At 35.6% G+C, this 17,984-nt stretch overlaps 1 protein-coding gene across 4 annotated transcripts in view; it reads left to right on the top strand.

Annotated features, from left to right (window-relative positions):
• The window catches only part of NHSL1 (NHS like 1), a 272,510-nt gene that overhangs the window by 195,595 nt on the left and 58,931 nt on the right, over positions 1-17,984 (top strand). For all 4 annotated transcript variants that reach the window (XM_027850634.1, XM_027850635.1, XM_027850636.1 and 1 more), the window contains exon 2: positions 804-956. In XM_027850634.1, coding sequence (XP_027706435.1) covers positions 804-956 — 153 coding nt within the window. The remainder of the gene's footprint in view (positions 1-803; positions 957-17,984) is intronic.

The following is a 17,984-nucleotide window of genomic DNA, read 5'->3' on the forward strand; positions in this document are numbered from 1 at the left end:
TCTCAATTTAGGTTATATGGGGAGAGGCTACAAGACCTGGGTGGAGGAATCCTTGGCAGTAAAGAGTGAAAGGGTTAAAATGCTTCCCTTTTGAAGTGAAGAACCATATGTCAGAATGTTCTAAGAGCCTTCATAAGTCATGTATATATTAGACTAGGTAACTAGTGAAATTTTGCATGATAAATTACCTAGTGTTCACTTGTGATCTTTGCAAATAACTAAAATGCATGAAAATGAAGAATTCCATTAATGATTTCTAAAAAAAAAATCTCAGGAGTGTTCTTTAAGGCTATTAAATGGCATTTTCTTACTTTGTTCAAGCAAAATGTGACAGTTTTTATAATTACAATGCTTTTAAGGATTATTTTGGAAAAGAACACTTTACCTCTTTTCCAACCTTACTTAGTGTTTGTTTTCCTACATGGAGCATCAAAAACTTCATGATAAAATGGTCATATAATGCTACAGTATAGTTATTAGACTAGGAGATGGGTACAAGCACCTTCAACCTGTTTGATCAGCCATTTTATAATTTTTTCATGGAAAAGGAATATTGGATTCTGGGAGAAAAATCAGCTGAAAAGTATAATTATGTCATTGGTATAATGGATGATGGATAAAATTTATGTTTTTTTCCTTGCAACCTATTAATAATACTGCAATGTTTATAAGATTAAATGTCAAAATTTGGTCCTGCATAGTACCTTGTTATTTTTCTAATTCAAGCTACCTTTCCCTATCTTGATCTAGCTGTCATGGAACAAGCATTGTTTCACTCAAGGTTGTATTTTTTCTCTTTACAGCTGTCTCCAATTTAGATGAGGAGAGTAGATGGACGGTTCATTACACAGCACCATGGCACCAGCAGGAAAATGTCTTTCTACCTACCACGAGGCCACCATGTGTGGAAGACTTGCATCGGCAAGCCAAGTTGAACCTCAAATCAGTACTGAGAGGTAAGACATTTGACATTAGTAAGGTTTTTTTTTTTTTGCTTACTTATTGAATGGTATGATAATAGTCTTGGTTATTTTCTATACAGTAATTTGAATTTTGTAAGAGGAAGATCTGTTAGTTAAGTACTTGAAATACACACAGGTCAATCCAGACCTTAAAGAGAGGGATTCCTAGCCTTTTTTGTATGGTAGAACTCTTTGACAGTCTGGTGAAGCCCATGGATCACTTCTCAGAATGTTTTTTGAACACATAAAATAAAACACTTATGATTATAAAGAAAATCAATTATTGAAATAAAGATGTAATTTTTTCTGACCCCCTGAAATCTGTCCATGGATCCCTTGAAAGTCTGTGGATCCCAGGTCAAGAACTCTTACTCTATAGATTTTTTTTTTCACTTAAAGGTACTTTGATATACATGTCCTATAAAAGATCCATATCATACGATAAGACATATTTAAAAATTGGTTGTGTTCTTAGTTCTGTCATCAAAAATGAGCCTTGCTGAAGTTGAGAGGACCATTTAGGGCCCTTTAAACCTGTTAAGTTCATTTGCTCTAACTTGATTAAACAAATTACAACATAGTGGTTACTAGTTTCAGTGCCTTTTAAAAAGACCCTGAAAAAAACAGCCTTGTAGGGTTTTCAGATCTTAAGTTCTCAAAACCTGAATGTCTCAGCAATAGTGTCTAATGTTTTATTATGTTTGATCCAAGTTCTAGTGGGAACTTGGATATTTGTACCTGTTTCTAAGCCCTCTTTCAAAGGTTCTGTATGCTTTGGTTAGTACTGAATCACTGTCAGTGATTCCCCAAAACTTGCATGGGTCCTAGTTGATCTTTCACAAATAAGTAAGCAAATCTTTTGGCAAATGGGAAAATATCCATATACGATTTATAGTTATTATATACCCAGTGTTACTTATTACTTTTTTGGGGGGAGGGGGCTAGGCAATGGAGTTAAGTGACTTGCCCAGGGTCACACAGCTAGTAAGTGTTAAGTGTTTGAGGCCAGATTTGAACTCAGGTCCTCCTGAATCCAGGGCTGGTGCTCTATCCACTGTTCCACCTAGCTGCCGCTACTTGTTACTTTTATTCCTAATTTTAAATTATTTAAAGAACTTTAAAAATGAACATGAAAAGGATGTATATGAGAGGATAGGCTTATGAGATTAGAAGCTGTTCCTAGTATATCAGAGCTCTTCTTTCGTTCTTTCCTTCTCTCCTTCCTTCCTTTCTTCCTCCTCTTTCCTTTCCTTTCCTTTCTTTCTTTCAACCAGTGGTTTCCTTAAAATCTACTTGATCACCTGATCTTTTATACAAATCTTATAGTCAACAAGCCACTTCATATTTTCTTTTATTATCATTTGGCAGGAAAACGTTCACACATATATAATAGATTGTTCTGTCATTAACATGCTTGAAAATTCAAAGATCCTCAATATTTCATGTATAGTTACCCTGAATTCTTCTTTTTTTAAAAATTATCTTCAGGCTCATATTTTCCTTTCCAAACAGATTAATCAAATTCTCACGGTGCTTCTTCACTGGTGAGATTTTTCATTTTCCTTGCAATGAATGAATGAATGAGTAGATGGATGGATGAATGAGAGTACCTTTTATAATATATGCCAAGCACTGGGGTAAACACTGGGGTTACAAATACAAAAGCAAGGACAGTACCTGAACTAAATTATATTCTAATGGGAGAAACAACACCCATTGGGCAGTGGTGGATAGAGAAGGAACCCTCTGGCATGGGGTGGGGTGGGTGGGATGTGATTAGTAACACTTGAATTTCCCCACTCTATTTCCAACATTGTATTTCTTTCTCAATTTGTTTTCTTTCTGGCTATTCTAACTTTGAAAAAAATTCTGGGTGTAGTTTTACCGTGTAAACAGCCCTTGTAAAGCCTTTCATACGTACCGGTTTTGTGGCATTTTCTCAGGTTTAACAAAGATTTCTTAAATGTCTTTTCAAATTTTATTTTGTTTTTGTTAAAAATGAAGTTTTTAACTTAAAATAAAGTTTATGCACTTACATACATGTCTATATAACTCTATCTCTATATATGTATGTATGCAGAACTACAAGAAGAATAAAAAGATATTTTCGTCCCATCCAAGAACTTACAGTCTAGCAGGCAACATAAATCATGTACACAAATAAGGATTTTTTTAAAGATAAAATGTGTTAAGTGCTTTGAAAGGCACATTTAAACAATTCAATTCAGCAAGCACTAAATGCCCTGGAGCACTAAACTGGTAAGTGTTAGCAGAATTCAGAGGGAGGGAGAGTGTGCTTATGCCAGGAGTGAAGGTTTATCTTGTCACAAATACTTCTGATGGAATTAAAAGAAGATTCAGCTCTCCCAACAGAAGTGTGCCAAACAGTTGCCTTGATTTGACTGATCAGCCTTCAGTTTTGTTTGGCATACTTTGGGAAATTATTCTTTGCTGTCTCACCTTCAATTTTGTATAGGTTTAAACTTTGTAAAGTTTAAAATGTCAAATTACCTTAATCAGTCTTTGCTGTAGATTTAAACATAGGACTATTGGGAAAGAAATACTCTGTTATCCGTCTCTTTTTAAAATTTCTGAGTATCTTGTAAATTAATAGGCTACAACTTTATGTAAAAATTGATTTGATTTGACTTCCGGATGTTGCTTTACCGCTGCCCTTATTGCATTTATGCTCTGTCCTGTCACATTGGGTTTTTTTTGGTTGTTGTTTAGTCATTTTTCAGTCTTGTCCAACTCTTTGTGACTCCATTTGGAGTTTTCTTGGCAAAAGATACTGGAGTGGTTTGCTATTTCCTTCTCCAGCTCATTTGACAGATGAGGAAGCTGAGGCAGACAGAGTTAAATGACTTGCCTAGGGTCACACAGCTTGTAAGTGTCTGAGGCCAGATTTGAATTTAGGAAGATGAGTCTTCCTGACTCCAGGCTCAGCATTCTATCCAATGTACCACCCAGCTTCCCTCTCATTGTTTACCTAAATCTATTTGGTAAAACTACCTTTAGTTCTTAGTAACTCAGTAAATGTCATTAACAGGTACTCCTGAATTATTTCTCTCTTTTTCCACCTACTTTTTAATAATATGAAATGACTTCATTTCCAGGACAAAAGTCTGAGGCCTTGCAATTATTCATATTCTGTGGAATTTGAATGATAAAAGCATCTCTAAGTTTTACTTAATAGAAGGAGCTACCTTAGTGACATCTTTATAATGTGATTTTCTAAATGCAGCAATTTGGATAATTGAAATTGAATTCAAACTCAATTTCCCTAATCAGTTTTCTGATGAGACTTCAGGAAAATCTGTATTATACAAGGTGTCCCAAAGTCTGAGTGCAGTTTTAAGCTTTTTTTTAAGTTTTAGTAGTTTTCAATTGCTTAAAACTGCGCTAAGACTTTTGGAACACCCGGTATATTGAATAGATTTTCCAAAGTCCTGGTCTGCAGGCTTTTTCTACCCTTTTACCATATTGAGTACCTTTATTCAGACCTCATGATTTCATTTTCAAATTACCATTTCAGTATACCAGTGCTAAACAGTTCTGTTGCTGGTTTTGCCTAGACTTGCATTTTTACTTTGAAAAGGCAAATGCTTCAATAATTGCTTTAGTGCCTTAAGCCATTCACTCATAGAGAACCCTAAAAGCAAATATACATCAAGGGAAAAATATTTTTATTAGAAGTTTTGGGGAAAACTTGCTCAAGGTCCATTTTAAAATTTGATTTTAAATACTACTTAAGATGTTTTAAATACAATAGCTTTATGATTTTAAAGCAAGTACTTGATTGAACTAGTGGTTAAATTGGGGAGGACTGCAAGATATATATTCATATTCTCCTTCTTTCTTTTTCTCTTTTTTTCTCTCTCTCCTAATTCCCCCTCTTTTCTTCTCTTCCCCCTTCCTCCCTGTTTGTTCACTTATTTTCCTCCTCTATAAAACTTGGTTTAATACTTCAATAGTTCAGTTATTAATCATCCACTATGTAGGGCACTGTGTTGGGTATTGAGATTTGAAATATAAATGTGAAATATGATAGAACCCTTGTGGAGTTTACTACAGTTTACTAGCAACTCTAATGTAGAATTTTTGGAATAGAACATAAAAAGATAATGATATTTAAGGTCTAATGAAGAAAAGATAATTTCCAATGGGATGGGAGGAAGGATCAGACAATACTTCATGATGGAGATGGTATTTGAGTTATGTCTCCAAGGATGTAATGAAGATTTTAACGCAGAGAGATGGAGCAAACAAGGATATTTGAAATATGGGAACCAGCATATGCTATCATCTAAAAAGGTTTCATTGAAGATACGAGTTTTTTTGTAGACACTTGATATTTGCTTTATTTGATTTTTGAAGTGTAACTTTCCTATAGCACTTAGGACATTTTGACTTGTTTATTATAGCTACTTATGTATATCTTTTCTTCCTTCTTGGGTTGTAGGGAGATGCAGGCGGGAAAACTGAAGGTAGTTTGTTTGTGTAAAAAGCAGAGTACCTGATGGGATATCATTCAGTAAAGCTAGAAAGAGAGAATAGTGCCAAGTGGTAGAAGGTCTTAGGGATGGCAGCATGGCAGAGTGATAAACGGGCTGGATTGAAAGTTAGAGGACCTAGGATTGAGCCTTGCCTCTTCCTACTTGTATGACCTGGGACAGGTCATCTAGCTTCCTTGTATGTTAAGATTATGTGGAGATTGGATTATAAGAGCTGTGATCTCTTCCATATCTATGTCTATGAAACTATGAATTTGATTCTCATTACAGTTACTCAGAAAGTATTTTTGTACCCTGAATTGAAGAACAGAGTATAAGTATATTCTTTTTTATTACCTCATAATGAAGGATTACGTATTAAAAACACAGTTACTGAATGTGTATCCCTATTACCTATATACTGGCTATCCTAAGTTAACTAGAGTTAAATTTTTTTTCCTTTTAAAAATACAGACAGGAAAATGTAAGCTAGCCAAACAGTTTATTGTCACTTCTGTACTGTGACCTTACCAATCACTTATTTTTATTGGAAGAAATCCTATTCTTTATGATAACTTGCAGGTACAGTTTGATAATAATCATTTATTAAGTACCCACTCAGTGAATTTGGTACTATGGGGATTTACTACGAACGAGTTGATATATGACTCCTCAAGGACAGTGTAAAGACAAGCAGTAATAAAATTACTTATTGAAACAACAGGCCCATAACTTACTACAAGTACATGGTGATATACATAAATGCTTCAGGGTTGTCTGCAGCACTTGGAAACTGGCCAGCTTTGTCTGAAAGGTTGCACAGAGAGGACAAATTTTGAGCATGGTTTAAAGGTGATAATGGATATGCTTTGCTGTAAAGTCTTGAGGAAGAAGACATCCTAGATATGGGAAATGGCCTATGGAGTTATCTCAGTGGTGGTTAATTCAGTTCCTATGTAATCTCAATTAAAATGGTATCTCAGTCTGCATGAGTCCAGAATCTAAGTAAAATTTCTTCACAGACTTCCTCTTGGTTCTGTTAGGAGAAAACTTCTCCTCAGGGACCGCCGACTCTTGAAATCACACTTAGACAAATGAGCCACAAAATAGGATTCTACCCACCTAAGGATATAAATACTATAGTACTGCACAGAGTCAGTGGAAAAGCCTCTGTCTAGGAACAGGGCACATGAAACTTACACAACAAATGAAAAAAGCATGGCAATCTTTTATACTGCAGGGGCAGAGTTTTAGCAGGGCATACATTCAGATCTTGAAAAGTCTTGTCAAGCCTAACTCCCTCATTTCACAGATGTGAAAACTGAGGCCCAGAGATATTAAGTGATTTGCCTACAGTCACACAAGTGCATGGTTGAGTGACAGAGTCAGGATTTGAATCCAATTCCTCTGACTTTAGATCTAACACTCTTTCCACTTCACTGTTCAGATACTGCAGTCCTGGCGGGTAATCAGAGTGCAAGGGCAACCTAGATTCATTACCAGTTCACAGGATAAACTCTGCAAGCTGAGTTGACTTTTTATATCAAAATGGTAACCAGCAGTGGGTGGGCCTCATCTGCAGATCTTTATAGTGGCCACTATCGGATGAATACTCCACTGGGCTATACTGATTAGTGGACCCTTCTCCATCAGCAGATAGGAATTACTATCATTGTGGCCAAGTATACAGATGTTTGTGCATTTGATGTTGATGATGATAGATTAATTTACCTATATAGTATTATTCTTGTGTTTTTATTTCAGTATTCATTGGTTTAAATTTTTGCTACTTTTATATAGTAGGTTTATTGCTAGATATAGTCACTAGAGAATGAATGGAAAATTGGTGATGATATTCTTAAATCAAATGCCTTGGACCTTTTAGCAAAGTAGGTAAAGAACACAAAAATGCTACTCATGTTGTTCAATGCAAACTCTTCAGATGATTTGAGAAACATGATATTTAGATACTTGATTCATCTCGTTGAAGACATCTGGTAAATGCTGTAATATGAAACTCAGTGAAGACAGATCTCATTAGCTATAAAGCATTTAATTGGCCTAGTGAGAGAACTTCCAAATAGGTAGTCTGTAGTATTCTGCCCTTTTTATAACTATGGCTTAATCATTATGGATGTGAACTAAGTTGGGGTTAGCTATAATGCTGAATAATCCTTCTCTAAGAAGCTCAGTCTCTCTTGACAGTCATTTTCATTTTTATTAAAAAGATGCAAAGCAAAACGGTCAGATCTAGGTTTATAGGGATGTCAAGAAGTGAGTTTTCTACAACCTATAAATCTCATAAGGATGTTGTAAGAATATTTTACTGTTTGAAATTAATTCACAGTGCATCTGTTATCAGTTTTGGCAATACTGTAGTAAAATCTTAAATGATCTTTTGCAAAATTAGTAAGTCAGCTTATTTTAAGAAACTAGAAACAGGTAATGTGAAAGGGTGCTGCTATATTAGTGCTTATTAAAATAATTTAACTATATTGTTACCAACAATTCAGGGGCCTCTTAACACTGTGATTTCATTCTTCAGTGATGGAGACCCAAATTTTTCCATGCCTTTGTTGACTGTCTTCATGTATTGTTGTATGGCCAAAAAATAAATCTTCACCTTGTGGCTAGTTCCTTGGTGATGAATCTCTCCCAACAAAGCTCAGGTGAAACCTGGACTCTAACTCAAGGCTTTTCAACTTGTGAGACCTTCCATAGCTTGTGCACTCTGGCCTGACTCAGAGTAATCTTCATGCCACAATAGAAACATTGGAATAGAACTTTGTAATAAATGTGTATACTAATAATGTATTTATTATTGTTTATATTGATCATATCACACTATGAGGCTTTAGGATTTAAATTTATTTGTGCAGAGCTGCAGTCTCATCAATGTAGATATTCTTTTTTTAAATATAGACTGTAACCCCCTCCATGCCTGCTCATATTGAGTGACTTGTCCATGTCTTCTCATAAAATGTTCTATAACATGAGCTAAACCTCCTGACTGCATAGAGAATAGTGGAGCAAATAGCCTATCCTTCCTGCTACTACATGGATAACTTGTCTCTTTTTTTCTGATCCTAGAGACTCTCTGATGACATCCTTTACCCTGCTTGTCTTTTGTAGTTCTTCGTTTGTAATACAGTGTGTCCCAAAAGGCTTAGTGCCCTTTGAAACTCTAACAGCATAAATATATGCACTGAGCCTTTTGGGACACCCTGTATGTTAGACTGTTCCACCTACCATATGCCTTTCCATTAAATTAAATTGAGGGTGAACCTCCACTTTAAATTTTGGCAATGTGTGGAGTTCCTTAATTCTTGGTCATGCAACTCCATCAGAAGACTATTGTTGTTACAAAAATCAAGAGTCAGAGAATATTTATTAAGTGTTTACTATATGGCAGATATTGTGCTTAGTACTAGGAATAAAAAAAAAGTCATAAGAGTCCCTGTCCTCAAAGATATCACAGTCTAATGGAGAAAGAATACATAAAAAGAACCTGAATGTGGGAGTAGTGACCTAGCACAGAGGCATTATGAAGTCCTGGAGTTGTGGTGGGAAATGATCTGAGGAGGCACAAGTCATAGAATTGAATTCACCATGCAGAATGATGAGTTTCTGGAGTTCGTGAAATCCAGGATAGCAGCAGCTGGATGGGAAATGATGAGGTGGATTCTGTGGGTGCTCTCCTCAAAGGGAAGATCTGGGAGGAGTTCCCAGATGTCCACTCCCCACACCCTTTCATTGAAACTTTGTTTCAGGGAAAAGCATGGGTCATTAAAAGGATTTGAAACTTAATAAAATGAAAGTCTAATATATATATATATATATATATATGTGTATGTATATATATATATATTTGTACTTGTGTAAATGGATTTTTAAATTCTCCTCTTTTAAATGCAATACATATACATTTTGTTTTTTATTATTACTTTTTTTAAAAAAGTGGGCCTATGATTTCAATGGTGTTGGGAATTTCTATGAGGAAAACTCCCTTTACGAAGGGAGAAAAGTATAGGCTTAATGAGTTGACTTGGAACAGTGAAATTTTAAGTGACCTGCTGAGAGTCATACAGCCAGTATATTTCAGAGATGGAAATTGAGCCCAGGTCTTCATGACTCTTATCAACTATGCCAGAGAATCACTCCTATTTTCTTTTCCTAATGGTTTTACTGCATTAGCCCAAGATTCTTGTTTCTGGAAAAACTGAGATTCCCATTAGATCATCATGTAAAATCCAACTGGTCATCATTTAAAAGTTTATATGTTTTATTTGCATTTTCACTATATTAATCTAGAATTCCCTAAACTCATATGAGCTAAATTGGAAAGATAAAGGGAATAATTCAGTTTGATGGCTTCAAAGTCAGACATCTAATTTCTTACCTGGATGCACTCATTTTGAACTTCTTTGCCTCCTCCATCATTCCTTCTATATAGGTACCTCCTATATAGGTACCCCCTTCGGCTTTCTTTTGTGTATTGATTTCCTCTAGTTTGTAAGCTCCTTGAGGGCAGGGATTGTGGATTTTGAGGGGGGGGATTTGTACATTGTAAAGGCAACAAAGTGGTTCAGTGAATAGAGCACTAGGCCTGGAGTCAGGAAGACCTGAGTTCAAATTTGACCTCAGACACTCACTACATGTATGACCCTGGGCAAGTCACTTAACCTCTGTTTGCCTAATCCATTGGAGAAGAAAATAACAAAGCAGTCCAGTGTCTTTGCCAAGAAAACCCCATATGGGATCAGGAAGAATTGTCTGAATGACTGAATAACAAATTCGTATGCCCACTGCTTAACTCAGTGCCTACCACATAGTAGGCGCTTAATAACAGTTTTTTTTTGACTATTTATTGTCTGTTGAAATAATATTGATATATCAATAGTGTGTGATTTCTCCCCTCTATTCTAACATTGAACCATTGCTATAAAGTAGTACCAGTTTGGAATGGAAAAAAAATTGAGGTTTACCCTTTAAGGAAGAGCAGGCAGAAACAAGCATTTATTAAGCACTTATTATGTGCCAGGCATCGTGTTAAGAAGTTTACAAATATTATTTCATTTGTTCTTACCTTTTATGTAGAAAGTGACTTTTATCACCAAATCCCTGAGCATAACTAGGAGTTATTAAAAAACCCCTGTATAACTGGGAGTTGTATATAACCCTAATTTATGAGCTTGATTTCCTAAATCTAACTGCATCTATCCATTAGGAAATAGTGACATGTGTTCCTTATTTGTTCTTTAGTTGTATTACTCAACTTTTTTCTTACCATTAAAAGGTAGATAGTAGTTATAAAGCAATTTTAGCCTAGGTGGTGGGATCCCTTCAGCTATGTGGTATCTAGTTAACAGCTACACCAAACCCCATCCCACCCCCCTGCAGTCTTTTATTTAACTTCTTACCCTATTCATTCTCTTCCAGGCCTATAAGTATGCACCTGTCTCCTCTGGCCTTAAAAAATTCTAACTTGACCTGACCATCCTCACTAGCTGTTTTCTGATAGTTCTCTTCTGCTTATAGGCTAAGCTCTTTGAGAAAGCCGTTTATATGCAGTGCCTCCACTTTTCACCTTTCACTGATTCTAAACCTTCTTCCAACTTAATCATTCAACTGAAACTGTCCTCTCTAAATGAAGCCCTTACTAATGATCTCTTAATTTTCCAATCAAATCTAGTAACTTTTGCTCATTTCTCCTCCTTCCTTATCTCTGAAGCCTTTGATGCTATTGATCACCATCTCTTTTTGGATATTCTCTCCTCTATAGATTTTCACAACACTTTTCTCTCTTGATTTTCCTACCTGTCTGATTACTCCTCAGTCTCCTTTTCTGGATCTTTGTTCAAAACATGTTTCCTAAAAAAAACAAAACAAACAAAAAACAAAAAAAAATGTTTCCTAACCATGGTTATCTCTCTCTTTTTTTTTCATTTTCTTTTTTAGGCAGTTGGGGTTAAGTGACTTGCCCAGGGTCACACAGCTAGTAAGTGTTGTGTTTAGTCTGAGGCTAGATTTGAACTCAGGTCCTCCTGACTTCAGGGTCAGTACTTTATCTACTGCACCACCTAGCTGCCCCCCATGGTTATCTCTCAAAGCTCTATCCTGGGTCATCTTCTTTTCTTCCTCTATCCTAGCTCATTTTGTAATCCCATCAGCTCCCTTGGGTTTAGTCGTCATCTCTATGCAGATGATTTCAAGATCTCCAGATTTAGAGCTAGTCTTTCTCCTAAGTGCCAACCTCATCTCACCAACTGCCTTTACAGCAGCTCAAATTGGATATTGTATAGGCATTTCAAATTCAACATGTCCAAAAAAGAACTCATTATCTTTTTTCACCCAATCTTCATCCCTTCAGAACTTTCCTATTATTGTTGAGGACTGTAGTATCCTCCCAGTCATCCAGGCTTGGAACCTCAGTTTTATACGCAACTCTTCACTCCTACTCATCCCACATATTTAGTCTTTGTTAAAATCTTGTCATCTCTGACATCACAGCATCTTGTGTATACATCCCCCTCTCTTCATTCCCTGTAGCCACTGCCTAGTATAGGTCCTCATCACCTATCAGTCAAACTATTTCAATAGCCTTCTAATTTTTCTTCTGACTTGACTCTCTTCATTCTACTATGTCCTCCATTCACTTGCCAAATAGATTTTCCCAAAGCTCAGATCTGACCATGTCACCCCTACTCAGTAAGTTTCATCAGATTACCTCTGTGATTGAATTTAAATCCTCTATTTGGCATTTAAAGCCCTTCATAACCTGACCCTTGCCTACCTTTCCAACCTTCTTTCCAACTTTACTACTCTTCACTCACTACAATTCAGCCATATCAACTTAATGTTCCTCACACATAACAATCTATTACTTATCTCCGCACCGTTATAGGGACTTTCCCCTAGGCCTACAATACTCTGCCTCACCTTTGCCTCTTAGCTTCTCTGGTATCCTTTAAGACTCAGCTCAAATCTCATCTTTTGTAGTAGGTCTTCCCATATCTTTCCTGTTGTTAGGGCCTTCTCTTTAAGGTTGCTTTTCATATACTATACATATATATGTATGTATGTATGTGTGTATACATATATATTTGTATATATGCATTTTCATGAACATATTTATCTGTATATTGTTTTCCTCTGCCCCGTTAGAATATTCTCTGCTTGAGCGCAGGGGCATGTTTTTTGCATTTCCTTGTATTTGAGCACTTAGCATGGCTTCTGGCACTTAATAAATGCCTGTTGACTGACAATCTATACTTTGATATTTCCCCATAAATTTGTTGAAATGCACAATTTCTTTCATGAATTAGCTTTGAGGTTATAGAGACTACGAGTTCTGAGTTAGCAACTGGGGTAGAAACATCCCTGTGATGGAGTTTCAGGATATCCTCTTCTTTCAAAATTTTGAGAGATCCATGTTTTTGGGAAGCCTATGGACACAGGGCAAACTGTTGTTTCCTTTAATAGCATTTGTTCTTCAGCCAGTGAAACTTCTGAAATAGTAATTACCACATTTGAAGAGAAGAAAAAAAGTTGGTAACTCCCCAATGTCTTGTAATATTTTATCACCACCCAGCCTCCTCTCCATTTAAATTCAAAAAAGCTTGAGACAAATGAAGATAGAAGCATTTGACATTTCCCATGTGTCATAATTTGATTAATATCTATAATCATTGTTTCCTTTTTATGCCACCAAGTGCATTTTTTGTCTGAGGGAAGCAGTCAGGTCGTTAGTGCCTGAGCAGGCTTGAAGGAGTTCTCAGGTTATAAAAGGGGCAAGTGAAAGATGAAGTTATGGAAATATTTAAACATGTGAATGCTTTAACATTTATAGGTAGGATTCAGACTTTGTGCACAGTTGCCAGATGAAGAGAAATTATAGAAGTAATTCCTTTGGAAGAATGAATGTTTAAAGTTGCCTTAAATTATTTAGTGCTAATATGGTTATTAAAAAATTGTATTTTGGTGTAAATAAAAGCTAGGCAGTGTGGTATAAAGCATTGAGTGTTGGAGTCAGAAAGACTAGGGTTCAAATCCCCACTCTAACATCAGCTATGTGACTCTTAGCCAGACATGTAGTTAGTATCTCAAGTGGTTCCTTAGTCCTTATTTAATAACTCACAGAGAAGTTGTAATTTACATAGGTGAAGGGTATTGCCCCATTGGGAGCTCTTAAGACTGATGACATTGTCAGAGATCGTCATATAAAGAAAAGTAATGGAAAAATGTACTATAATTTTTAAAAGGTTATAAAACTGATCATTTATATCCAATTGCCTATGATTCATTTCCCACCTGCTAATTCAGTAATGGATGATTCTAAGGAAGCAGCTACTAAACAAGAGAGAAAATATGAAAGAGAAAATCTCTCAGTTTCTCAAGTGCCAGAATTACCATTATTCTGCATGGCACATTGCTAGGCATATCATAAAATTAATAAATCTAATCCTCTGCAATATTGGTTCTAGTTCTGGCTCTGCTACTCTGTCTGTTAGACTCTAAGTCAGTTAAGAAACAAGCATTTGTTAAGCACCTGCTGTGTTCCTGGCATGGTAGATAAACAAACAAACAAAAAAAAAAGCAAAGGAGTCAATGCCCTGAAGGAGCCTACGGTCTGTAGCAAGAAACGTATACATATATAAGTAAATGCAAATGTGTATCAGTCAGTGAATAAGCAAATATTCATTTATTTATTTTTGCTTTTTGTTGAGGTGATCAGGGTTAAGTGACTTGCCCAGGGTCACACAGTTAGTAAGTGTTAAGTGTCTGAGGCCAGATTTGAACTCAGGTACTCACGAGTCCAAGGCCAGAGCTCTATCTACTGTGCCAACTAACTGCCTCTAAGCAAGTACTTATTAAGTGCCTACTATGTGCCAGATACCATCTAGGTGCTGAGGATACAAATACAAAGAATGAAACTGTACTTATAATGAATTTATATCTAATATATATACAAGGTAATTAGGCAATAGGGTGGGTGATAGCAGCTGAGGGAAATCAGGAAAGGCCTAACAAGAAAAGTAGACCTCAAGCTGTCATTTGAAAGAAGTTGAGATTCCAAGAGGAAGAGATGGAGAAAAGAGGCATTCTAGGCATGGGAGGATAGCTTGTGCAAAAGCAGAGACCAGAGCTTAAATGTTGTACCCATGGAAAAGCAAACAGACCATTTGGGTTGGAAGATAGAGAGTGTGAAAGGGGGCAGTAGGTTATACTCCAGGAAGGATAGTTGGAATCAGATTTTGAAGGGCTAATTTAAAAGCCAAACAGAGAACTTTTACTCATTTATCTTCAGTTTCCTCATCAATCTATAGCATATAGAGTGTAAATTGGATGATGTTTGAGTTTCTTTTCAGCTCTAAAATGATGATTGCTTCCTTTCGTGTTTGCAGGCTAAGATACATGCTATTGAGATGGGTAAGTAGTGTGAGTGGAATTTATTGTTCATAAGCTATGCCTTACCTTTCAAATTTAAGTCTGGCATCCTAGGATGAAGAAAAAAACATATGTCACAAAATCCAGATTGTTTAGAATGGTATCCTTTGGGATATTTAGATAGGAATATTTATTCTAGGATAAAATTGAAATGATAAGCCAAAGTGTTGTGATACATAGTTGGATATACTAGGATATACTAGGTCTTGAGGAAGTTATTACTATTTTTCAGATGTTTGTTTCTATTTTATTGAAATTCCTGAAAAGGCTGGCACTGCTACTGGATATGTTTTTTTTTTCCTATTATCGTGATGTAACTTTGGGTTTAATAAATGCTTCTAATAAATTCCAGTTATGTCATTATTGAACACTAATGTTTTATTTTTAAGTTGGATATATCAAGCAATAAAGCTAAGGATAGGATGGTGAAAAGACCAAGATGAAAGTAGAGATCAATTTAAAACTTTTTCTTAGCAGGAATAACCCAAACTATAACCACAGACCTGGAATTTAAGAGTGGGAAATTTTAAAAAAGGCTAAGAGGATTATAGTCCACTTTTATATTAAATTAATAGTCAGGATGTAAATTTATATCTCATTTTGAAGCTCAGAAAATGTCTGGTAAATGAATAATGTCTCAGATTAAAAGTAAACTTTCATTATAGTAGTGAACAGTTTAAAATCGAGAGAGAAATTGCTAACATAGTAAAGAAAAAGTTAACAAGTAAACAATTTACATTTTTGGTCAAGCAAAGTGAAATAACGCCCCTCTTTTTTGAGTGGCTAAAGACAGACAAAAGATGGAAAACTGAAGGTAGTCGTTTAAATGGACACAGTACCAACAAAGCCGTCTGGATTGTTTGGAACAAAAAGGTTTTTGTTTGGCTTTTTTTTTGTGGTTGTAGCCAGTCTGCTGTTTCAGCAAATCAGTGGGAATTCTTGATATAGTAACTTGAGAGGTGCTCCTATATTTTATTTCCTATAGTGTAAAAATGGTACATTGAATGTACTGTGGATAAGGTTCGTTATCAAACTTTATGCAAGTGAAGTCTCTGCTGTTATTTTAGAATCTTTTCAAGCTGTTTGGTATTGAGTAACCCTGGTGATACTCCATTACTGCAGAGGATAGGGGCTTTTTAATATAGAGGTGTAATGTGATATCTTCCAATTTGACTACACACTACTGGGGTGTCTCAATTGCAACTTACAGGCTGTTAGCTTCCCTCAGATTAATAAAGGATATCAGAAACCTCTGAGTCAAAATTTAAACTAGATTTAATTCTTCACACGCTCTTAAGTTCATTTGTTTAAAAGATGGTTTTCTGTGTAGCTGAATCAGTTCAGGTCTTCCTATACTATCCAATGCCTGGCAGGCATACTGTAATAAAAAAAAAAAAAAAAGAGGACTTCTAGTCAATATAACATTTTGTATATTTTTTAGATTTTGAGGTAGGTGATTGTTTTGACACTAATTTTAAAGGGCCTGTCTAATAGCTAACAGGGGAAATAAGCTATTAAAATCACAATTTTCACACCTTTTATGAAATGATATTCATTTCATTATTTAGAATCAGAGAGAAAGGTATGGGCCCTTGGAGATAAGAAAAGGATGATGCTTTATGATTATAGGCACAATGAAGAATCACTAATAACAACAACTCTTACTCTCATAGCATTTTAAGGTTTACAGATATTCATCAACTAGGATCCTGAGTTAGGTAACATAAATATTATCCCCATTTTACAGATGAGGAAACAGACTGAGAGGGTTTAAATATCTTGTACATAGTCATAGAGCTAGTTAAGCATTAGAGCTGACCCACATTTCTCCCCCTAGTCTGTCTCTCAATTAGAATTAACACATGGATCAACAGATTTATTTCTAAGTTGACAATCCAGCTATTTCAATTAGTACATTTCATACCCTGAAGGTACTCCACACCTTTCCGACACTCTGCTTAACTTCTTACTCTGATCACATTGTGAAATATTGTGACCTAAATTTTTGCTGAAATAATTTTTAGATATTTGAATTCAGCTTTCTGCTTGTTGTTTCCACTACAGCCAAAAAAACCAAAAACTCTCTAGTATAAAGGTGGCATGTTTCAATCCCATCACTATCCTTTTCTTGCCATACTTTTTCATTGCTCCTACCCATACCCTATACCCAGGAGTATAGCTAGCTAATGGAGTTTTGTCTGTTGATGTAGTTTCACTAAGACATTTGTTCGGTTTGATCATAGAACTGTTGGAAATTAACTGTGATACAATAAGCTTTTAATTTTAGATTTTATTAGTTTCTCTGAGTTTCTCTTTGAATTAACATGCATTGGATATGAAACAAAAAACCCTGGTAGAGCATTATAAACAACTTACCCTCCCTGGTGCTGTCATGGTAGATAGTTGTAAAACAATAGTTCTTTATTGCTGCAGCTTGTAACCCAAAGGAGCAAAGGCTGGCCCCTCCACTACCACTAATATTGAACAGTGATGCTTGGTAGCATACATAATATCTTTCTTCCCAACTTAGCTACCATTGGCTCATTTCTAGCTCCTTTGGTCATAGCAAAATATTAACCTTTGTAATGTGGTGAGTAAATATAGACATAACAGCATCAAGACTCATTCTTATTTGTCTTATATGTCCTCACATAAGTCTCAATGGGTATCTTGAGATATTGATTTTACCAATAGAGAACACAAAATGATACATTAAACAATAAAAAGCCTACAAGTTTTGTTGGCCAAATTCTTCCAACAATGGGTTTCAAGACATCTTTAGTCATCTGTAGCATTCTTTCAGCCTAGCCATTTGCTTGAGGGTGATGAAGTCTAATAATGATGGCTTAATCCTCTTGTCTACAAATTTCTTAAGTCTATCTGCAATTAATTTAGATCTGTTATCAGAAATAATAATATCTGGAAATCCTGTGTTAAAAATAATTTCACAAGTTATGATTACTTCAGTAGAGGTTTATGATGGAAAATTAGCTACCTCTATTGGGTTTTACCAAACAGGCTGGTAATCAATATACACCTTTACTGTCTGTTCAGTGTCAGACTACATTTTATTTCCTCATAC

This window comes from Vombatus ursinus, unplaced genomic scaffold, assembly GCF_900497805.2.
Source record: "Vombatus ursinus unplaced genomic scaffold, bare-nosed wombat genome assembly UNPS02009132.1, whole genome shotgun sequence".
NCBI classification, from domain to species: domain Eukaryota; kingdom Metazoa; phylum Chordata; class Mammalia; order Diprotodontia; family Vombatidae; genus Vombatus; species Vombatus ursinus.